The sequence below is a fragment of the Lissotriton helveticus genome, chromosome 4_1, assembly GCF_964261635.1.
Source record: "Lissotriton helveticus chromosome 4_1, aLisHel1.1, whole genome shotgun sequence".
Classification (NCBI taxonomy): domain Eukaryota; kingdom Metazoa; phylum Chordata; class Amphibia; order Caudata; family Salamandridae; genus Lissotriton; species Lissotriton helveticus.
Window position 1 is genome coordinate 822,373,758 of NC_136063.1, and position 24,564 is coordinate 822,398,321.

At 46.5% G+C, this 24,564-nt stretch overlaps 1 protein-coding gene across 2 annotated transcripts in view; it reads right to left on the reverse strand.

The window, feature by feature from the left end:
* LPIN2 (lipin 2) overlaps positions 1-24,564 on the reverse strand; it is a 608,403-nt gene that overhangs the window by 444,586 nt on the left and 139,253 nt on the right. For both annotated transcript variants that reach the window (XM_078687465.1, XM_078687464.1), the window contains exon 3: positions 15,793-15,888. In XM_078687465.1, the coding sequence (XP_078543591.1) occupies positions 15,793-15,888 (96 nt within the window). The remainder of the gene's footprint in view (positions 1-15,792; positions 15,889-24,564) is intronic.

Genomic DNA, 24,564 nt, shown 5'->3' on the forward strand with positions numbered 1-24,564 from the left:
TAAATAAGTTATTCAATTGCTGTTAGCAGTTAATCGATATGACAATGAAACACATAGGTTCTCCAAAAACAGCGCAGTGATCATGGGTTGTGAAAGAAGTGCACAGGTGTACAACAAACAGCTAATGTCCTCTTTATGTCATTAATTGTGATTAATGTCAACTCAGTTTCCTAGGAATACTGGGTCGCCTCCTATTTTGTTATGGTCTTTTTTGGTGGCCTTCAGTATTTCAAAACCACTGAAATACTATTTAAGAATGTCCGTAGAGATGGTCTTATTTGCATCATTTTGAAATACCTTATGTATAATAAAATTATGGAGACCTTTTATAAGATGGCCACACTGGATGTTGATCTCTGCAAGAAGAACCAGTAGCAACATCTGCAGAGCAGCCAGAACATTGAAAATTAAATATATAAAATATTCTCACAGGTGACGGTTATATCCACACGTTCGATGTCAGTGCCTGCAGCACTGGTCCCTCAATGTCCATCCAAGAAAAAACAATAAGGAAGAGCGGTACTCCGTTGCGAGAAACACCATTTATTCGGTTGTATGACTGAACCACGCATGTAATTATATTGCATGACTTAAAAAGTGGTCTTTACAATGACCAAGCCTTTACCACGCATGCCTCTACAACAAAATGAGATGTAAAGGCAAGATAGGTAAAGGCATATGCCTGGTAAAGATAACACCACAGCCCCCTGCCCTAAGCCCTAAAACCTGGTCCCAGCTCTGCAAACGACCCTGTCCCCAGCCCCCTGCCCAGAGCCCTAGAATTTCACCCCAGCCTTACAAACTACCCTTACCCCCCTGCCCTGAGCCCTAAAACCCATCCCACTGCCCTAAAAACTACTCAGACCCCAACCCCCGCCTTGAGCCCTAAAACCGAACCCCAGCTCTAAAAACTACCCTGATCCCCAGCCCTACTTACTAAGCTGTGTCCCGATCCTTCCTTTCCCAATCCTCCCAGTCTTCCTGCCTCTCCGTTCTGAATCTAGAGCATTGACTGGCTTTACCAGGCGTATGTGTTTTAAAGACCTATGCGTGGTGAAGGCATATGCGTAGTGAAGGCAAGAGTGATACTGTCGGCATTGTAAATGTCGTTTCTCCATTTATTCACAAGTGAGACAAGGCATTTCGGCTGTGAAAGGCTGTGTCAAGTAAAGGTACCTCATACCATTCAGAACAAATTAAAAAACCTGTGGACAGTTTTTAACTCACTTCAGTAGCTTCACTGCACACTCACGACACTTAAAACCAGCTCTGCTGTATATGTAATGTAAATGTAAATGTGTTGGACTTGTAAAGCGCACAGCTGCCCGTAAGCGTCCCGGCGCTTGCTTAGGGAACCCATCCTGGTATTCCCCTGTGAGAAACCCCGGCAGGGTGTCCACAAGGTGAAAGCCAGGCAACCCGCCGCGAGGGGCCGTAGTGGAGATTAAGCAAGCTATTGCCCAGAGTCGCAGAGTGTGATCCCGTGAGTTGAGTAGGCACCAGAGCGAGAATTGTAGAGTCCGTGGAATTTTGAGCCCGAGACCCGCCGAGGCGGGGAATCGAACCCTGGTCCACGGTCGATCTCAGCTTCCGGGTCTGCCGCCTCTAACCACTGAGCCACGCTTCTCCACATCAGGCGTCGTAGCCACCTGAGGTGCACTCGGCACCTTGGGTGGGACCCGATGATGAAGCATGCCACCAACTAGGTTGGTGGAGGAGGGTTTTCATTAAAAACAAATGGTTTTCCAAACACAAACATCTAGCTACCCGAGTGTGAGCTAGTTCTTCTTGATATTTTTTGTACTCATCAGGGGAAGTGAACTAGCCCCACAGATACTTACGGCCAGATTCATGAACCGAAAATCGGCTCGCAAAGGGCCAGATTCTGAGAATCTGGCCCTTTGCGAGAGCAATTATTGCATTTGGGATTCATCATCCCAAATGCAATAATCGCTATTATAGAATTCGCTATTGTGCGAGGAATTGCATTTAAGGAATCTCTATCAGAGATTCCTTAAATGCAATTCATCAACCAATTTTAAATTGCGAATTCGCTATATTTGGCCGCTATTAACACGGAGTCTGACTTCGTGGTAAATAGCGAAAAAATAGATTAAAGCACTTTAGTGCATTTTTTTCTTTTGCATGTTACAAACACACATGTCCTTTGGACATGTGTGTGCGCAACACCTGTGTAATGTTGCATTTCAGGGGTGCTACAGGGTGTCCTTTGGACACCCCTGGCAACCTTGAAATCGCATCCTTATTTGCGATTAGCAAATTGCTAATCGCAAATAAGGAATAACTCCCCATTCATTCCTATGGGCCTTTAGGCCCATAGGAATGAATGGGGAGTTATTCCTTATTTGCGATTAGCAATTTGCTAATCGCAAATAAGGAATGTGTAGGAATCGCAATTTATTTAGCAATTCCTACATGAATCCCGTTTTGCAAGTCCTTAATGATTTGATTGATGCTTTATTTCGATATGCACATATCATAAAAGCAGTACAAAAGATAAAAACAGCATGTCGAAAAAAGTAAGACTGTACAATTAATATAAGAATAAAACACATTAGGTCAGCATAAATTAGATAAAAAAAAGAATTAAATTGATATGGACAGTCTTCTAATTCTAATCAACCAAGCCCATTTTAAAAACTTAGCAACAGCACAAACAATGGGAGGGGCTGTGTTGGTTAAAAGAATCCGGAGTGCAACGGAGTGCTGACGAGTACCCAATTCTCTGCAGATGGGACCAAGCCACCGTGATCTGGGGCGACCATAGTCCGGGCATTCAAAAAGAAAATGAGGCACCGTCTCAGGCTTGTCACGACAAAGAGCACAGAAGCATGATATAGGCTGGGATTTTTTCCACCTCGAGCAAAAGTCGGCCAAGGGTAGGGTTCCTAACCGAAATTTAATGTACAAGGACCTATCCATAGCAACTGATATTATGTCCATGTACGGCTCATACATGACAGCGTCTTTTAACAGCAGAAAAGCTGCGGTGGTTTTGCAGTGCTGCTGGCTTCTCAAACGCTTCACACAAACCCACTCCCCAAAAAGTTTTTTTAAAGTCTCCTTCGGAGGAGCGGAGTGGCTATGCCAGCAAGAGTCCAGGCCTAGGTCCCCTAAAAGGTGTGTTATGTCCTTCAGCCATTTGATTCTACGCCAACCGTCAGAGTGCATCACCTCTGCCAGACCATTGGCATAGGATTTTAACTCCGGGACCCTCCACAAACGTGCCCAAAGCAAAAGGGGTCGAAGCCGAGCCTGGTCCCTTATGGCTTTGCAGCCGGTGTCCATGAGCACTGGGATGGTCGGGCTACTCGATGGAATGGCAAGGAGATCCTTGATGAATTTATTTTCAGCCTTGCTCAGTGAGTCAACTTTGCCCAAGCCCCACAGTTCCGCTCCATAAAGTGACGCAGGGACCGCACGTGCTTTGTATATCTCAAGTAGAGGGGCAACACAATGTTTTGAAGAGTTGTTGAACTCCTTAAGAAGAGCGCCCCCCACCCTTTTGTGGGCCAATGTCATTTTGTCAATGTGGGCAGTCCAGCTCATCGCGTCGTTCAGTCGAATTCCCAGGTAATCGAATTCTGCCACTCTTTCTAGAGGTATGGAGTTCAGAATGGGAGGGCGGCCAAGTTTGCGAGGTGGATGCATAACCAGGTACTTAGTCTTATCTACGTTGATGACAAGGCCCTTAGTGGTACAGAAGTCCTGAAAGCGGTTCAGCAGTGTCTGGAGACCTTGGGGGGTTTTAGAGATGAGGAGGGTGTCGTCGGCAAACAACAAAGTTGGAATTTTTACTCCTCCCAGGGTGGGAGCGTCAGCTGGTTCGCCCAGTAGGTGATCTACCACCCCGTTAATGTAGAGGGAGAATAGGGTAGGGGCAAGAACGCAGCCCTGCCTTACTCCCCTCTCGACCCTGATCTTATCGGTCTTTTCCCCGTTCAACCCCCATCTAACCTGGGCATAGGTGTTGGTGTGCAGGTTGATAAGGAGGTTTAGTATATACGGGGGCATCCCTAAACCGTAAAGCACCCTCCAGAGTTCCTCCCTAGGTACCAGGTCAAAGGCAGTCTTAAGGTCAATAAAGGCCAAATAAAGACTGCCTTTGCCCAGCACCACCACCTTCCAGTATAATAACAAGAGCCTAAAAACCTGTTCGATAGTTCCTGTACCTGAACGGAACCCAGCTTGCATATCGGACAGGATGTGATTATCGTCCACCCATTGGGAGATCCTCCCCAAGATGGCTTTCCCCGCCAATTTCTGGCTTGAATCTATTAGGCTTATAGGCCTATAATTCCCGGGTAGGTCCCGACTGCCCTTTTTGTAGATGGGGACCACCTCCGCACCTCTCCAGGAGTCAGGCACAGGGCCTCCCCCAATAATTGCGTTGAGGAGTGCAGAGATTAGTACCCCCCATTCTTCCGGATAAGCGCGGAGGATATCACCTGGTAGGCCATCAGGACCAGCTGCTTTCAGTGGAACCAGGGTTTTAATCTGCTTTGTTACATCCAAAACAGAAAAAAGTTCCAGGTCACGAACTAGGGTAAAGGGTGGGAGGTTAAAAGAATCGTTAAGTGGGCCTTCAACAACAGAATAAAGTTTTTGGAAGTGAGAGAACCAAGTCTGGGCATTGATGGTACAGGTCCTCCGGGTATCGTCAGGACGGTTCCTTTTGCCCACCATGTCCCAAAAACCTTTGGCATCTTTCCCACGGCTGGCAGCCAGGAGGTCCTGCCAGAAATTATCCTCCCACTCCATCCTAGCATTTTTTTGGCAGAGTGCATAGTATCTTCTTGCCTCCCTAGCCATGGACGGTAATTTGGACTTGACTGCCTCAATGAGAAGTGACTTCGCCTCCCTACACTTCTGATTGTACCAGCCCTGTCCCGATCGTGAGCCTGGTTTCCTTCTACTCGAATTAGCTGGAACTACAAAGAGGTCACTAATAGCCTGAGTTATGACACAGTACCTGGGTGTCACCTCCATCAGCCCTTCCTCTTGGGGGTCGAGATTGACTAGGGCCGTGGCAAGGAGCTGCCTAATGGCAGAAGTTTTCTCCTCTGAAAGTGCCAGCTTCGCCCACTTTATCCGTTGTCCACAGTTTGTAACCACTGACAGGTCCGGGGCGGGGTTACTAGAAAATCTACTCGCGGTGCTATTAAGACACCTGTAGGACAAGGTGAGGGACAGGAGGTTGTGATCACTCTCAACCGATGGTACAATCACCATGTCCTCCACCATGCTCCACAGGTGTATGTCAAGGAGAAAATAGTCAATCCGTGACATGTGCCCTGGCCTGTTGTAGGTGTGGGCCCCTGCTTTGTCGGACCTTGTCCTGCCATTGGCAGCCCTGAGACCAAACTCCATAGCTAGTGAGTTGATCTGGAGGGCCACTTCTGTCCATTTTTTAATAGGACTAAGCTCGAGGGGCGGAATCCCCCACCCACTATCATATTCCTCTTGCTCTGTTAGGATTTCAAGGTCCAGGGGCTCAAAAGTACAGTTCAGGTCACCCGCCAACAAGGTACAAGACCTATGTGGAGATGAGCGGAGCTGGGCTTCCAGACAGGCTATTACTGGGGATTCTCTGCCCCCCTTTGTGCCTCGGGCGTAGATGTTAAAAATGTTTAAGATGACTCGGCCCTGGGAATTTCTCAGCAATATATTAAGGAGATCCGGGCAATTGGTGTCCCGCTCCACCACCCTGCAGTTAAGTTCTGAGGCCACCCAGATTAGTAGGCCACCCGAAGGGCGGCCCCTACCAGTTGCACTATGTACTGCCGGCAAAAAGTGGGTGGAATATCCCGCCTTGTGTAGGGGCACCCGACTCCAGGTTTCTTGAAACAGGCATATGGAGTATTGCTCCACAAGCTCGTTCCAGTCCGGCAGCGCTAGCTTCCTCTCGAGGCCCGCCACATTCCAGCTGAAAACCCTAATCGGGGGGTCCGTCACAGCCGCAATGCTACAATCCTCGACAGGGAGCGGTAAGTCCACAACACCCACACCAGGGAGGCTAGCCAGAGGGTTAAAAGATGCCCCGGTCTCCCCTTGCTCTTCTACAAGCTCGGCTGTAGCCTGAATTTGCGATGAGGACGAGGAGCTATTGGTTTTAAGGTAAGGTGTTGGCTCAGCAGCATGGCTCGAAGCCACAGGGACCTCCCCGGGAATATCACAGAGTCAGCAACCCCAAGATCCCCAGTTCGATATCACTGGAGCTAGGAGAGGCCGCTGTGGAAAAACTCCCGGGGCAGAGTGGCTGTGGATGATATTCTCCACAGGAAATTGGCCCCCAGGACTGCTAATGTAGGTGGGTTGTCCAAGGTGAGAGGAGGAAGTGGTCGTAATGGACCGGGGGTAAAAGAATGATAAGTCGACTACGTCGATACCCGTTCCAACCGTGGGTTGTCCTTGGGAGCATATCAGGTGGGCAACCCTGGCATCTTGGAAATTTACCACCACACAATCCCCTTCAAGAGATTTTTTCCTGTTTCCAATCCATCCCACCCTGCGTACACCAAGAATTATACCATCCACTCCCGGAGGCAAGGGCCTGTTGGCTTTCAGCCAGTGGATGACCTTATTCTTAAGTGCCTGATGGTTTTCCTGCTGGGTACTCCTGATAGGGGGGACTTTGGTGAGGATAGCAACATACGGGTGGCACTCAGGGGGGAGGTTAACTGGGGGACACTTTCGTCTGATATTCTGAGGAAAACCTGAAGGAGGAGGGTTTATAGGTGGGACAGGAATGGGTATGGCCTTAGGAATTGATGCTATGCCGCCAGTTGTAACAGGTGAAGCGGCCCCAGGTTGCGAAGTTGGGCCCGTCCCTCCCTTCTGATGTTGCCTTAGGCCTTGAATAGGCGCCGAGGTTGTTACTACTGGGGAAGGGATAGCATGCACTTGGGCAGCATGGGTGGAGACATTCGGCCTTGTCTGCCTAGGGCCATCCTGAGGGGCAACCGAGGTAATATTCCCAGAGACTGGTCGCTTGGGCGGCTGCGGCAACTGTTCTCCTAAAGGGGGTCTCACTGGGACCTCTATCCTAGTGTTCTTATCTATCCTGTCTGTCTTATCCTCACTGAGCTTTGGCTGAAGTTTGAACAGGGTTTTCAGGGAAAAAAAATTATCCCTGGTTGCCTGTTCAAAGCAGTCAAGCCTATCCCCCAACCTCTTGACTTGGTCAGTAAGTGGTACCAAAAGAGACCTGACCAGCTTCTCGATCGACTCCAGAGAGGGACCCACATTGGCTAGGTCAGGCGCTGATGGGACCAGCAGGGAAGCTAACATTGTGTCAGCTACAATTGGAGCGGTAATGGGAATCCCTGAAGATACAGGTCCTACGGCGCCCGGGGGGGAAAGACCCCTCTGGGGCGGGTGCCTGGCGTGCTTAGTGAGCGAGGATTGACAACCCTTTCGAATGTTAATTGCCCTTTTCCCCTTCCTTTTGTTAAGCCCCTGGGTAGTTCGAATCTTAGGCGGAGGTTGTGGGTCAAGAACAGGAGCATCAGAGCAATGTTGGGACTGGATGCCAGGTGGACATGCTATGGAAGACTCGGTGCAGAGCTCTGTAAGCACGGCACAAGGGCTGGTGGAGTGATTACAAGTCTGCGAGCTTTCCGCCCCATCTGTACCACCCTCTAATGGCACAATATAAGAATCCCCAGGAAGGTCCCCAGACAAGAGTGCAGGGGAAATGGAGTTTTGTACGGACAACACTATTGCTGGAGATGGGCTTTTGGAAGGAGGAAAGTCAAAAGAGAGGCGCCGTTCTGATATCGCGAGTTCATTGTCGATGACAGCCGCCACCCTAGTGAGGAATTTGTCCATAGAGCCGAACATAGTGCCCCCAGGGGCACTTTCACCGCCACCCCTCAAGGACTTACCGGAACGTGTTGACATGCTGGGTTCCGGCCCCACAGTGAAGCACCACGGCCTAAGACCTGTACGGTGGGTGTAAGGGGGGTGGCCCTGCCCTGCCTCCTCCTGCCCCGGACGGCCACAGACGGCCCGCCCTTTGCCCGGGCTTCGCTCGGCGTCCCGCTCGCGTCCCGCTGAGCGTCGAGCTGATCTTGAAATAAGGGGCGTTGCAGGCGGGGGCGTGTCTGGTTGTGGGCGTGTCCGCCTGTGCAGCTGGGGAAGCAGGGACTCCTGGTCTTCCGAGTCCCTGCTTAGCGCCGACAAGATGGTCAGTCCAGGCGCCTCCCAGTGACAGCGCTTGGTTTTCACCTCTCCCTCCTTCAAGCCGCGAAGCGGCACCCGCGGAGCGGGTGCGGCGAGAGGCAGCGGCAACAGGGGGCAGCCCAGCAGAGTTGGACCCGAGAGCACAGGGTCGGATGACAGCCTCCACAACTTCCAGGTGAGTCCCGCTGGGAGCAGAGCAGCACGCGCCTTTTCTCTGGTCAGGCGGGGGCGTGTCTGGTTAATCGCTATTATAGAATTCGCTATTGTGCGAGGAATTGCATTTAAGGAATCTCTATCAGAGATTCCTTAAATGCAATTCATCAACCAATTTTAAATTGCGAATTCGCTATATTTGGCCGCTATTAACACGGAGTCTGACTTCGTGGTAAATAGCGAAAAAATAGATTAAAGCACTTTAGTGCATTTTTTTCTTTTGCATGTTACAAACACACATGTCCTTTGGACATGTGTGTGCGCAACACCTGTGTAATGTTGCATTTCAGGGGTGCTACAGGGTGTCCTTTGGACACCCCTGGCAACCTTGAAATCGCATCCTTATTTGCGATTAGCAAATTGCTAATCGCAAATAAGGAATAACTCCCCATTCATTCCTATGGGCCTTTAGGCCCATAGGAATGAATGGGGAGTTATTCCTTATTTGCGATTAGCAATTTGCTAATCGCAAATAAGGAATGTGTAGGAATCGCAATTTATTTAGCAATTCCTACATGAATCCCGTTTTGCAAGTCCTTAATAGCGATTCCTTATGAATCGCTATTAGGGGCTCGCAAAACGGGAGAATGATTAATCAGGCAGTTAGTCCTCTCTCTCTCTCTCTCTCATTTGAGATATATATAAATAAAATAATATTCATCGAAATGAAAAAACATACTTAAAAAAAAAATTCATTGTAATACTGTATAGGGTTAAATAATAGTAAGTTAGTGGTCCTGTAATGACTTGTGGGTGTGTGAGATAAAGATCTATGCATACATCAGGACGACAATTACTTGTGACGATGTATGGGTGGTTACAATCTCACCGCAAACTACCATACCCATAACACCATGCGTAGGAGAATGCCTTATGTATCAACAGAAGTAATGTCTGCTGGCTTAGTGACCCTGCATGGCCAGTCATATTCCAATTGCTACAGACATCTAGAAGAATTCTTTGCAAAGCTAATCAGTATGTGGTTAACCTGTGAATTATAAAGACCAAGTTGGCACCACTCAACGATTCACATGACGGTGTTGTGTTTATGAGCTTATATAATAAGCAAACTGATAATGATATGCCCAAGTGGGCATGTGTCACGTAGCTCATGGATGGAATCAGCAGGGAAGCAATGATATTAATGAGGGTCATAACCATCATTGCAGATTAGAAAAGAGGAGAAAAGACAATTATTAAATTACAGCTCACAAAACTTATAGAAAAAGCAGCAACGTCTATGTAAGTGATTAATCAAGGAAACCTTATCGTCCAAGTCACATTCTTCTCAATATCAGTAAGTCAATGAGAGTAACTCAACATCGAAGAAAAACCCAAATAAAGCATCAAATTGTCTTATATACTCTTTATATTTGTTCTTTTCGTGATCGTTTCACTTTTATGACAAATGAAGACACAGAAGTCTTCCTTTGTCATATTGAAAACATGGCAAGAAAGCAAGAACGTTTATAACAAATAAAGGCCCCTTTCAGTGTCAACGCTAGCACTGAAGGGACTATATTTATGGTTATTGTGTACAGTGTACACAAGAAAAATATCACACAGAGCGAGCCAAAGACTAAAGTGGGCTGACCGACTACAATTGCTGTATGAAATGGTGTGTGGAAGCAAAGTTAACAGAATAAAAAGCCCCTACATGTATTTATAGTATATATCATTTATTATAAAATAAAAATTAAAAAAACAGCCACCTGGTGAGACAGCCAATGATATCTCAAAGGCCACACCTAAAAATATTAAATAGTGAACAAACTCTAACGGTATTATTAAAAATTACATCCTCGTTTGTGTAACAATTCAGGTCTTCTAATCTAGACTGTTTTCACAGAGGCCTGTAGATCACCGAGGTAGCTTTGGGGTTTCTTTACAATCTCAAGGAGAATCATACTGTCTGATTTTGTGGTGAACACGAGGAATGCAGACTCCATGACAAGACTGGTAACCATCTTGAAATTCCTTTATTTGTAAATTCTCTTTTTCATATTAGAATAAAGAGTTGTAAACCTTCCCAGACTGATGAGTAGGAAATCTTTCTCTGAAACTGCCAGAGATTGCTTTTTACATAGGCAAAATTGTCTCCCCCAGCCGGAAAGCTCCAAATGAAATGACAAAGTTTGTGCTTTTTAGATACACACTGAAGCACTTCCTCACCTGCACTTGTTTAGTACCATCAGACTCTAAATACGTTCCCAACTGATTCGAAGAACTAAAGGTGCACTTCTTCACACAAAACCTCTGAAGGTTGACTGATTTTTTTGTTTAAATCAATCAATCAATCAATCATAGCATTTGTAAAGCGCACTACATACCCGTGAGGGTCTCAAGGCGCTGCCGCTGACAACTTAAAATGGAGTGTTTTGTCACATAAGATTACATTTATCGAATGTTAGGAATCCAAAAGGTCTAGATAAACGTGAGAAATATAATAATACGTAAAGAAACATAATCTCTTGAGTGTCCTTTCCATCTTGCGTTGCTCTAAGAAAAAATGCAGCAAGCCATCACAGTTCATAGAACTACATTTATCTATATCACACATTTTAAAAAGAACATGCAAAGATTAACTCAGCAGAAAATGGGTTGCGAATAAAGAGCTGATTTTGATCACAGCAACAGACGATTGCTTTAAAAAGCATAAAGAAGCAGACTTTAAAGTCTGGTATATGACAAGGAATGTACTGCTCATACTGACTGTCAAGTATGTTTTATCAAACTCGTTACCAAGGTCAGACAAGCATTGGCATAGCCAATAGTCCTCGCCTTTGGGACCGTTTAAGTGTTTAGCCATGCAACAGTTGATGCTGTTGCACCAAGGATATTAAGCTGCATAACTAAATACTTATAAGATCCCAAAAGCGAGACCTATTTGGCTATGCCAATGCTTGTTTGTTGACTGCCGTCTTTGTTCATCTCCCCTGGCCCTTGTTACTGCGTAAATAAGTGCAAGCAGGGGGGCGGTGTCAGACTCAACACGTTTGAAAACTCACTCTTCTCAACTATGTACATTAGTAATTGCAGGACTGAGTTTTAATGTGCATACGGGACCGTTTTTGCATTAAGATTTTATTTTGCTGTACTGATTTAATACCATTCTCCTGTGGGTTTACGAAAAATACAGCAGCGATGTCCTTTTCTTAATCAGGGTGGGGTGCTTTAAGACCCAGGGAGCAAAGTAGATCATTGGACTTGTTTAACTCGATGTTGTCTCTTCTTCCACAGAATGATTGTAGCAAGCTGTTTAACCAGGGATTGGTTAGCCAACAGGCCCAGGCCAAGATTGAGAGCTCCCTCTCTGATTTGGCATTTGTTTCCAACAAATTCCGAGACCTCCTCCAGGTGAGGAAATCTCTCAGGTTAATATTTCATTATCTTGCACATATTATTACCTGCTTTCTGTTTATTTCTGTTTCCACAAGCTTGTGCCTTAGGTTATCTAAGAAACCCCTTGCGGTGTTAGTTGTGTTCTAGAAGTACAACATATCACAACCTATATCTACATTTAGAGCTATCACTGCTGCTTCCTCTTCAGGTCACACTTGTCACAATACTATTGGGTACCTTTTTAAGTCCTTGCACATATTCCTCTTTTTCCTGTCTTTCCTTATTTACTCTTTAAATCTACCAACAAAATGAATCCACCTAGCTCCGAGCGAGGAAAGTAGGGGAGCAGAAGGTGAGCCCGCAAGTAGTTCGCGCGCTCGCTTGGAGAAAGAAGAGAAAGGGAAAGTAGGGGGAGCAGGAGGTGAGCCCGCGCGGTCGGAGAAAGAAGAGAAAAGGAAAGTACGGGGAGCAGGTGAGCCAACGAGTGGTGCGCGCGCGCGCGCTTGATGAAGGAAGGAAAGGAGGGGGAGCAGGAGGTGAGCCTGCGAGTGGTGCACGCGCGCTTGGGGAAAGAAGAGAAAAGGAAAGTAGGGGGGAGCAGGAGGTGAGCCAGCGAGTGGTGCGTTCGTGCTTGTGGCGCACCGCTACTTACTCCCGCAAGGTGGATGCCGCCACAAGCACTATTGCAGTGCTTGAAAAGTGAAGAAGGATGGCTAAAGGCCCGCCTGAGCGCTGCCTAGGTGAGACCTAAAAAACAGCCATTCTGAAACGCTCACTAATTATATTGGCACAGGAAAAAAGTAGATGCATAGGAAATAAAAGAAGAATTGAGAGAAAACTGGAAGACTAACCTATTGGTAAAATTTCAGGAGTTGGCTCAAATTACTTACATACGATTGTATGTACAAAAGAAAAATGAATATAAAGTAGGTTTGAAAAACTTACCTTAGAAACTTTGTGGCTAATGTGAAATACAAATATGTGGGTCAAAACGTCAAAACGTTGAATTTGTGGTTTCTACCCTTGTGAATTGAACAAATATATTAATCCTTAATCTAACCTCTTAATCCCTTACACCATGATGTCTCCGCCATTTTATGATGGAGATATTCCTGTACCACCTGCCTTGACACATTTCCCCATCACCTTTTTCTAACCCATCCCCTCACATAGGCCTTTACTCTAACCTACCCTCAACTTGTATGCCAACCCTAAATTGAACACTTTCCCTTAAACCTTCCCACCACCATACTTTACTCTTAGCTAACCCTGATAGTTAACAAATCTCTTACCCCATCACTAAATCTTAACCCAATCCTACTTTTAACTCCTACCCTACACTAGGTTGAGATTACTAAACTTGCTTAGTAGTTTGTGTATTTGAGTGACATGAATTACAAAATCAAAAGAAATAAAACAGAATTATGCGCTCTTCCATGATCTACGTTTAATATTGCTAACTTAAAGAAAATGATTAGATGTTTCTGGTAAGAAGACCCCCTCTTGGTAAAATCATGCTACTATGGGTCCTATAATCTCCCAACTTCAAAATATTTCAAACATCACCTCATTATTAGAACTCTGTTATATAGGTCACCCAATAGATGTATATAGGCAATCGATAGACTACAATTGTACTACGAGAGGTTGGTGTAAGATATATACATGGTCATCAAGGTCTCCAGAAAGCAGTAGTTAGGTGCAAGAAGGAAATCGGAGGGATTTTAAAATATTGTCCTTTTCTAAGAGGAGGTTAAGGTCTAGGACACAAACAAGTGAACAAACAGATGGTTCGCAGAAGCCGTCCTCTACAGCCTTTTTAGTTGGTATCTGAATATTTTACTTCTCAGTGTATGGGAGGCAGTACAGAGAATGCATCTGTGCACCAGAAAAAACAAACCTGCTGATATAATTATGTTTATTTAGTCTTAAAGCAAGCAACTATACACTGAGAATTCTACTGTTTAAATACCCATTTTCTGCATTTCTAGGTATATGTCACTGATACAATCCACCCTAGAATTAACTGCATTATAAACAGTTTTTTGTGGTGACAGTTGTTAGATTTGGAATACTATATCCCAGATAGTGTGGTTTATCTTGTGCATTTTGGAAATATTCTCGCCCATGAGGATGGCTAACTAATGAACTGCAAATGAAGCACACTGTGTTAACTTGATACTTACATGGATATGGGGACCTCATCCCGCTGCTTAGAGACTGCATGCAATATTATCAAAGCCTTGCAAACCGGTGTGCACAAGGAAAGTATTGCAATTTTTTGGGTATTAACCTTTTTGCAGAGCGAGACTAAAAGAAATAAGGGCAACTTTAACTACTGGGCAACGCATATCCTGCTTCCCGTACATAATCCTGAATGAGCCTTCAAACGCACAACTGAAAGTAGCTTAATTTTGTGATGTTGACCATCTACGATTGCGATGTAGGCAGAGAGACATTTTGTATATACACTTTTCAATCTTAAAAATAAATGGATGAAAATTCTCATACTTGAAGATGCAAACAAACTTTTGTTGTTGTTGTAAAACTTTTTTAGAAATTGCGTAACTTCAGAGGGCCGGCTGAGGTGAATAACAATTGCAAGTCTGCAATAAAATATGCATGAAGTGTTAAAGGCAAGAAGCGCCAACTTCGCACTTAAAATTCAATCGCTTGGCTGCAAGAAAACCTAGACCGTAGCACTGTCTGTACTTAACTGCAGCTCTCAGCATCCATCAACCATGTGCTTGCTTGATAATGTAAAGGATATCAAGATGCAGCATAAAGATGAATATTTTCCTTGTAATGATGGTACTAGTAGTTGATAAATAAGACATTCTAAAGTACTAGAAGAGGGACGGTAAGCACCTTTGTGGAATAGGTAAGGGGAATCTGAGACTCCCTGAAAAGCAATACAGTCAGAGCTGTGAGATTAGATACAGTCTTTCACCCTGGCTAACACTTATGGGAAGTAGGTAGGAACACGTACCAGTGGGCAGGAGTCAAGTGCAACCAGATAATCTCTCTACAGCTCACCTTACATAAACAGTTCCAAGTAAATATTTATTAGACTTTTACCCAACTTCGTACACTTCATAATTTCTTCTATCATTGATGGTGAACCAGAGATACAACGCTGCATTCATCGGTTGATTCATTTTACAAGGCTATTTAATACAAACTAAAATGATTATACAAATAAAAAGAGTTAGAGGGGGGAAGCTTGACCAAATGCTGAAACAACAATCATTTGCCCAATACCTGCACCTGTCTGGCCTGTTTCTGATGTGCAGTGTCAAAAGCCAACTGGGATGCAGCAAGCAAATAACTAAACACATACATAATGCAGTTTATTCAGCCAATGGTGCAAATGAAAGAGCTAGCATTAAGGTCATACAACCGTACAGTGAAAATCAGGGAATATTTTAACAAAAAATAATTTAAAAACCAGAGAGATAGACAAAGCCATTTTAGGTAGATGGTGATATTTGAACAGGCTAAAATGTGCAGTAATTATGCTAAAATTTTCAGCAGGGCCCTAATATATCTGGCTTGCAATTTGAGTCCGCACTAACACATTAAAAAGTCACTAACATTAAAAAAGTGAAAAAAGAAACCCAGCCAATATTGCTTTCCCTGTTAAATGCATCTATGAGAGAAATAATTTAACATACGATAATTCAGTATACTTTTATCAAAAAGTCCCTAAGGTAGAGCAATGCAAGCCTCGGGAAGTGGAAGGATAACAATCATTAGCATGTGGTGGGAGAGAATTACCGCGCTGGATGGAGCGACGGTCAACTCTTCGCCAATTTTAAAGAACTAATAACAAGAGTTACCAGACAACTGTGCTGTCAAGGCATAACTAAAAACGCATGGCCTTGCTCAGAGAAAACAAATGACGAATGAGATAAGCCTGGGCTACCAGTGACAAATGCTGATTTACTGTTGAGATAAGCCTTGAACTGATTAAAAAAAAAAAAGAAACGCAAAAGCAACACTTAACTCCAAGGCTGGGACATATTTACTTACATTTTGCTCTTCTGCTTCCTCTACAAAAAAAGCCTCTCCGTTGTCACCAAGCTTCATATGCAAATCCACCGGGTCTCCATTAATCTCTATATCAATCTAAAGTGAAAACAAAGCACACACGATTGCAGAAGGAATTCTGAAAAACATGCACACAACATGTACGTTACTGCTAATAACTAAGCACATGCAAATCAATCATAAGAGGATTGTTTCTGCATCGCCCTCTGTAAGAAGGTAGGACTGCAAAGCCCACTTATGGTTTTGAACGGAATGTTTTTAGTGTGCCTGGCCGGGCAAACAGGCTCGAGGTTTAATGTCCTTTCACGCAAATCTTTATTAAGCTATGGAGCCGATTAAGAAACCAGAACTTTGGAAATAATCCAATAATACATCACCACTGCCAAGGTTTGTAAAAGTTAAATCCAATCTTTGAATGTGAAAAATGTATGTGGCTCGAGTTAAATAAAAGTTTGATTTGAGCTAATTTTTTGTGTCAAATATTTATTTTGGCACAAGGCCATAAAAGCACATAGAAATTATACATTGCATCGCTATCCATAGCACGGAGGCACTTTGTTTGTTTTACTTGAAGCGGCATTTTCTGGACTTCTGCCCACACCTCGCCGCACCCGCTCTGCGGGTGCCGCTTCGACTCACCAGGCACCGGGGCAACTGTTGACGGGCTGCAACCAGGGCACCGGTCGAGTGTGGTCAGCGGGGCTGCGAGCGTGCAGGGGACTCCAGTACCCAGGAGTCCCTGCAAGACCATTTTCGACCTTCCGGTCCGCTCTCCCTGCTGCCACGCCCCCCGCCCCTCTGTGGCCTCAAAAACTTCCCTCATCTCTTCACCTGTGGGACGCTATCCATAGCACAGAGGCACTTTGTTTGTTTTACTTGAAGCGGCATTTTCTGGACTTCAGCCCACACCTCGCCGCACCCGCTCCGCGGGTGCCGCTTCGACTCACCAGGCACCGGGGCAACTGTTGACGGGCTGCAACCAGGGCACCGGGTGAGTGTGGTCAGCGGGGCTGCGAGCGTGCAGGGGACTCCAGTACCCAGGAGTCCCTGCAAGACCATTTTCGACCTTCCGGTCCGCTCTCCCTGCTGCCACGCCCCCCACCCCTCACGACTTCCTATTTACTGTCCTAGCTCTCCCGCAGCGCGGGACGCAGCGCGGGACGCAGCCCGGGGCGAAGACCGGGCTAAGAGCGGGCCGTTTGAGGCCGTTCGAGGTCTGAGCGGTCTGGTCTGGGCCCTCTCTCTTTCGTCCTTCCCTCGCTCCCTTGTATCTGTGACTGTTCATTCCTGTTGTTGTGGCTGATAGTTCTGCTTGCCTGTATGTGTACTCGTGTAACTCGCAATAGGGCGGCCAAGGGGGGGCTGGTACACAATGGGCCTATGGATGATTTCATTACACGCACGAATATCGCCATAGACCATGAAATTACTAAACTCCAAACTAGAGTGTCCCTTGACCTGGAAGCTGCAAGGAAGCTGTCACTCGAATTCGCTGCTTCTAAGAAATCCTCCCTAGGGCACATAGCATCTGCTATCACCCCAAATCGCGCACATAATCCACAGGGAGTATCAACGCTGGTTGATGTCCACGACATCCCAGTTTTGCTCATCCCCTCCACCCCTCCGTGTTCACTAGCTTTGCTTGAGGGTCCGCCCATCCCTGTGGATAGCCCTCCCCATCCCCTCATTTCTACTTCATATCCCTCAGATATTTCTGTTGCATCCACTTCCTATGGTGGACTAGATAGCATCCCGGCCAATCCGAATAAGAGAAAACGCTCCCCCAGTACAACTTCTCCACAGAAAAAGACCAAAAACCAGGGGGTTAACTTGTCTATTACAGGTAACACATCAGCTGATGACAGTCCCGGAACGCTTTATACCTCTCCGCAGGCTCCTTGGTGCAATAATAACGTGGGGTTAGCTTCAGTGGCACCGGAAAGAATTCTATTAACTGAGAGAGCAGACCTTGCTCTAACTGACCAGGAGGGGAGGGATAGGGAATTTATACGAGTGGTTTGGGACACCTTGAAAAGTCTCTTATCCCCCCTGGATTTAAGGCTCTCCCGAATTGAGAATAACCTCCTAGAGATGGAGAAAAGCATCATTGCTCTGGCCACCCTTGGCCTGAGAGGTCTCGAACACCAGGGTTTGATAGAGAATAATATGGCTCCCCAGATTCCCACCCCTTCCTCCACAGCTTCGCTTGGCCCGTCACCCAACTCTATTGCGCCTTGTCCCACTCAGCCCATCCCTAAACCACGCACCAAGAGAGTTGTCGCCACAAACCCGGCACCCCAGCCCAGGGCTAACACCCCAAGCGCTCCCACCCTACAACCACACACTCGCACTAAGTTGGCTGCCTCGAGGTTACAGAATCCCACTAGCTCTAGTCTCCGTCCCATCCAAGTCTCCCAGAATAAAACCTTCACTCGTTTTTCTGGGGGTCCCCACACCAAGAGCAACTTCCGAGGGGGATATATTGATCTCCCTCCTGAAGCTAATGATTATGTGGCGGTTTTGACGGGTGTCCCGGAAATAGAGAACGGTCATTACGAACACCAGCACTCCTTACATAACAAGGTCATGCATTGGCTCAACACCTACAGACCGATTCCTAATGGTAGGAGGAGTAGAGTCACAATGGTACGCAGAGTACCGTGGGTGGGAACAACAAGGAAACGTATCCCCGGCGACTGCATAGTCGTGACGTTTGACGATCTTTTCACGGCTAATCATATCTGCTCCTGGGTGAGTCAAGACGGGGGCTCCTCCATTGCCCCGAGACCTCTGTCATTCTTTTACCCACCACGCGCTGCATATCCACAGGGGGGCAATTGGTCTATGGTTCCCCAACAGCCCAGCTGGGGGTACTCCTCCAGGGAGCATAATCCAACTAGAGGCTGGCTCGGTATTACAACTTCTAACAGGTTTGACAGCCTTGAGGATGTTGACTGACTCCCAATGTCTCCCCCTCCGGTACCATCACTCCAACCTAACGCCTCTCCGCTGGAAGCCGAGACCCGCCCCCCGACGACTACCCTGGTTGTGATTAGTACTACCCCCTCGATCCAATTCATGACCCAGACTTCCCCCGCACAGGGCCTGCTGCACCCTTCCAACTCTGACTGTATCATTAGCACTTCCGTAGTTGAGAGCAAGATACCCCTTGATCCGTCGCCACCTATAGCTCCTTCCCAGTCCTCCTGGCCTGGCGGCCTTCATGCTGCTCCCCTAGCTCCTGCCCACCTGACCTGTAAAAGACCTGCAGGCAACTCCCAGCTCAAGATCCTAAGCTGGAATGTGGCAGGGCTTGCACGAAATTTCGATAAGCCAGACTGGAACTCCTTTGTGGAGCCTTTCGGGATTTGCCTCCTCCAAGAAACCTGGTGCTTGGAGCCCTTGCACAGGGTGGGTTTCACGACGTACTCTGTACCAGCTTTTAGATCCAAGGGCAACAAAGGCCGCCCTTCGGGTGGCCTTCTTATCTGGGTCAGTATCTCACTGGGGCTCACCATAAAACATAAATACCCAATCCCCAGATCTTATGAGACTTACTATACAGTGTCCGGGGGGCAGAATCTTAGAAGTGTTCAATCTGTATCTCAGGGGGGCTAGGGGGGGGAATTCCTCCTCCCTAGCTTCAACCGGAGTCGAAGAGGAGCTTAGTGGTTGCAACATGGACTCCCTCATTGTCCTGGCAGGGGATTTTAATTGCTGTTTTGAACCGCTGGCCAGCGAAGACATTTTGGACACCTGGGAGGACGATGCTAAGAGAGGCATCCCTTTGCTCGTACTTGACCCCATCAAAAAATGGACCCAGAATGCCATTGACATTAATTCTCTCTGTTTAGAATATGCCCTCAGAGCCACAAATGGCCGTTCTAAATCAGATACCAGGGGTGCGCACACCTTTAATAGGGTGGGCTACACCTCGAGAATAGATTATATACTGTTAAACCATAACTTCTGGGAGTACTTTCAAGACATGGACGTCCAACAAACATCGGACAGCGACCATAACCCGCTGGTCCTTTCACTTGCCCTCCCGTGGGAGACAGGGGATCTAGTATTGCCCTGGTCTAATTGGAAATCGTCCCACGAAGTTGTCCCATCTAATTGTGGGAGGCGTTTAAAATGGGCTAAGGTCGCCTCGGACGAAACGAGAATGGCTCAAGTAGGGACCATAATGACGGATGCTAAGCGTCTCTTGGGGGCATTGGATTCCGACAATGCCGTTCTCACGACATTTACGGAGACCATTGCATCACTTAGTAATTTGTTCTTGGTTCCTCAGGGTGGGGCCAGGGCAAAGCGGAGAGCTGTGATCAGGGGTAGAGACCAATGGTACTCCCCCGCCTGTCGCATAGCTAAAAGCGAACTTATCCGGGCGGTTGGCAAGAAAGACCCCGCTCTGATTTCATTCGCTAGGAAAAACTATAAAAAAGCCCAAGCAGTGGCAAAGGATACCCATGAAACAAACTTCTGGAGAGATCTAATGGACGCTTGCTCCAGTAAGGATTCAAGGGGCTTCTGGGCCTTGCTTAGAGGTAGGGACAGGCCGGTCGACTCACTGCTGACATGTAACATCACAGGGGAGGCCTGGTTGGCTCATTTTTCCAAACTGTATTCTAACCCACCAGGGGCTTTGGGCCAGATTAGAGGCCCCAGTTACAGAGTGCCGGACATTAGCCCTCATCTAGACCCCATTTTCACATCTAAGGAGGTTGAGGTAGCGATCAAGTGCATTGTGCCCAACAAGGCGGCAGGCCCAGATGGCGTTCCTGGTGACTTGCTCCGGATTAATATGGAGGTGTGGAGCTTATTCATTGCCAAACTCCTGAATGAGGCCATGAAGGGCGGAGGCTTCCCAGATTCATGGAGGGGTGCGGAAGTCGTCCCCATTTTTAAAAAAGGGTGTAGGGAAGACCCTGCTAACTACCGACCTATAAGTCTGCTTGATTCCACCCAGAAGGTAGCAGGGAAGGTAGTTTTGGGGAGGATTTTGCAGTGGGCTGAGGAAATGCAGGTCTTGTCTGACTTTCAGGCCGGTTTCAGATCAGGAACTGGCACGATTGAGCAGACATTTCGTTTCCTAATGCTCTATTGGAAAGTGGTGAAACTGGGCAAAGGCAGTCTGTACCTTGCCTTTATAGATCTGCGGACTGCCTTTGACCTAGTCCCACGCAGCCAATTGTGGGCTGTCCTCGAGGGTTTGGGCATGCCCCCGTATCTGTTGGCATTGATCATTAAATTCCATGAAAGCAATTTTGCCCAAGTCAGATGGGGTGCGCAGGGCCAAAAAACACCTCGTATCTCTGTAGACAGGGGTGTCCGCCAGGGGTGTGTGCTAGCCCCCACTCTGTTTTCATTATATCTAAACGGAGTGGTGGAGCATCTTCTCCAACTACCAGCAGACGCACCATCCCTGGCGGGCAGGAAGATACCAACTCTCCTGTTTGCAGATGATACCCTGTTGATTTCGAAATCCCCGATGGGCCTCCAAACGCTGTTATCAGGGTTCCAGGGCTTTTGCGATGCCAGGGGCTTGGCCATTAACATCAGTAAAACCAAATTCCTGGTGCTGAATCCCCCGAGGAAGACAGTGCACCCCCCATCCCTTGACTCAGTTCCATTAGAAAGGGTAAGGGAATTCGATTATTTAGGCATCCGACTCTGTGACTCTATGAGCTGGAAGGCGCATCACCAAAAAATTATCCTGACTCATAGGAGGGTCACGGGCGCTTTATTAAAAGAACATCGTGCCTCTCCCCTTAAACCTATCGGGGTGATATTAGATATTTATAGGGCAAAAGCTGCGAGTGCGGCGCTGCACGGGGCAGAGTTGTGGGGTACCCAGAAATTTGACACTCTGTCCCATCTTGAGAACAAATTTCACAAAGACCTAATGAGGCTCCCTCATAGCTCGCCCACCCTTCCTCTCCTACTTGACACAGGCACACGATCCATAGCTGAGCAGGCTAAGCTACGCCCCCTTCTTTTATGGGCCCGTATATGGAATGTCCCTGAACTTGCAAGCTATGCGGATGCATTACGCGAACTCCTCTCAACCCCGGGTTGGTGTAAGATCGGTTGGCTCTCAGAAGTTAAGCACCTCCTTTGCGAACTGGGTCTGGGAGACGCATGGGCCAATAGATCTTCACCACCTAAACAGTTGATAAAGAAAATATTTTGGGCCTGGGTGGAAAATGAGAGAGTGAGTAACGGTAATCTATGCAGATCTGCTGCTGAGTTTTTGGTTATTAAAGACCTCCCTTTTAGAGAACCCTACCTGGATGTGATCTCCAACCCAAGAGATAGGGCATTGTATTTTAAATTTAGGGTTGGATTTCTGCCTCTTGGCACATGGACAGCAAATTGGAAACCACCCTGGCAAACTATAGCAACCTGCCCTTTCTGCACTAATAGGGTCGAATCTATTTCCCATCTAATGTTTGAGTGTCCAGCGTATGCTGCTCCTTGCCGCAGATGGCTGAAACCGCTCTGTTTGAGGCTGGGCACTCGGTCACATATGGAGGCCTTACAGATGCTAAGATCAGACCCTCACCCCTTGTTTGCTTGTGGCATGGCCACATTCTTGGGATGGGCTTGGAGGATAAGATCTGCGAGGAAAATGATCCTCCAGTAAGGTTACCTATCCAGATTCCACTGGCCCCAGCTATCCATTGCTGTGTCCCTTTTCTACCTCCAAGGATGATTTATTATGTGTGTATAAATGTATTTTAGATGGCTGATTCCCACAATTGTTGTACATTTTTACTGTCTTTTATTGATCTGTCTGTTTTGATGGTCAAACTGCACAACTGTTTCTATTTTTACACTTGTTTACATTGTAATGCTTTTATGAAATGATAAATATTTCGAAATAAAGCTATACAACAGCAACAACATTGCATCAATATCAAGTCACACATACAGTATAAAATGAGCGGGCACCAAATTTACATATATAGTTAAAATCCAAGTTCTTACAAACAAGAAATAATTTCTCCTCTAAAATAAATAATTAAAATCATCTTAAAAACAATACAAAAATAGCATCTACAGTAAGATCCAACTGCTCCAAAAACTAAAAGAAAGTTAGAATCAGGAGAAAATATTGCACATCAGAACTCAAACACCTTTATCAGTGCTGGCTCAGAGTGCCTCCGATACCTATGCCCATGGTCAACCATGACGGTGCAAGACTTAACAACATAATAATTTGAGGCAACAACTGTCAGTTTGTATCGTACTTATGCTAACTCAACTTTCTAGGCTGTTAATAATTACCTTACGCATTGAATAATGCAACACTTACTATATTTTCAGGTGGTGTACACAGTTTTTCCCTTGTCCTCCACACTCCCATCAGATATCGTTTAAGTGCAAAGAGCATCACTTCGTTATTATCATATCTCAGTATTCTGAGGGCCTCTTTGCATTCCGACACCCTGAGACGGGCAGAGCACGATTATCCATAGTCCCTGCAATGTAGATAGGCCTGGCAAAAAAACATTACATGTTCCACAGTTTCATTGCTATCATCACCGGCTGGGCATCGCTGATAAGTAAACCGCTGCCCTCGTTCCCACTTAGCGATGAAGGATTGGAGTGCTAAGTTCCCATAGAGAAATAGCAGGTACAGGCATCTTGCTAAGGGTGGCTCAATCTCATCCAGAAAGTCCTCCTGCATCCAAAATGTTCTCCTGGGTGTAAGTGTCTTTTACTAAGAGAAAAAGCATTGGTTGGGAACCTCAGCTGATATGGGTATGAAGGAGTGAGTCTCCGTAATGTCAAAAGGAAGCTTTAGGCTGATGCTAAAAACAACCCCCGGCCTTGCCTGGAGCACTCCACAAGATTGCCAACCCTATCTCCGCCAGTGTGGATTTCAGATATTTTATCCATGCTATCTTGCCAGAATCTAAATAGCAGAGGACTTCCACAAACCCCTGTTCATAGCAGAGGAGCTACAGAGTAGCCCTGATCCTCCTCCTCCTCCAAAAAAAGCAAAGGGGCGAAGACCGATCATGTCAGGCAGAGGTCTCAACCCGAGATTCATCTTGAGAGGTAACAATGGTGTGCTAACTGGTACACCAAACAACTGGCACATGAACCGATTTTCCAGCATGGACAAAGTGGTCATATTCAGGTGTCCCCACAGTTCCGCTCCATAAACGGCTATCTCAAGAGCCTTATAATTATAGACATGAAGGGCCAGCTGCACGGAGCAAAACTGGGCATCCCCTCAACATATTAGCAATCCTTCCCACTTCTTGCTCCATCCTGAGCCTGCATTGTGTAATGTGAACTTGCCACCCCATGTGTTCTGCAAGTGTTATGCCCAAGTATACAATAGTATGCATCCTTGGTAGTGATACCCCTGCTAGTGTGGGGTTTGCCCTTTGCCCTAGCTGAATGCTCCAGGTTCAGAACCACATATTTGGCTTTGTTCCCATTATTCTCCAATCCCATAGCTTACAGAAACTCTCATAACGATTCAGCAACTTCTGAAGACCCATTGGAAATTTGGAGAAGAGTACAGTATCGTCGGCAATCATGAGAGGCAGAACCCACATATTTACCAATGTGGGTGAATCATTATCACACTCATCCAAGTACCCCACAAGGCCATTAATATAGAGTGTGAACAGTGTGCGGACAAGTACGCACACCTGCCTCACTCCTCTAGTCACAGGGAAGGGGTTGGTCAGCTCTCCTGCATTGCCACACCTAACCTGGGTATAGTTTTTA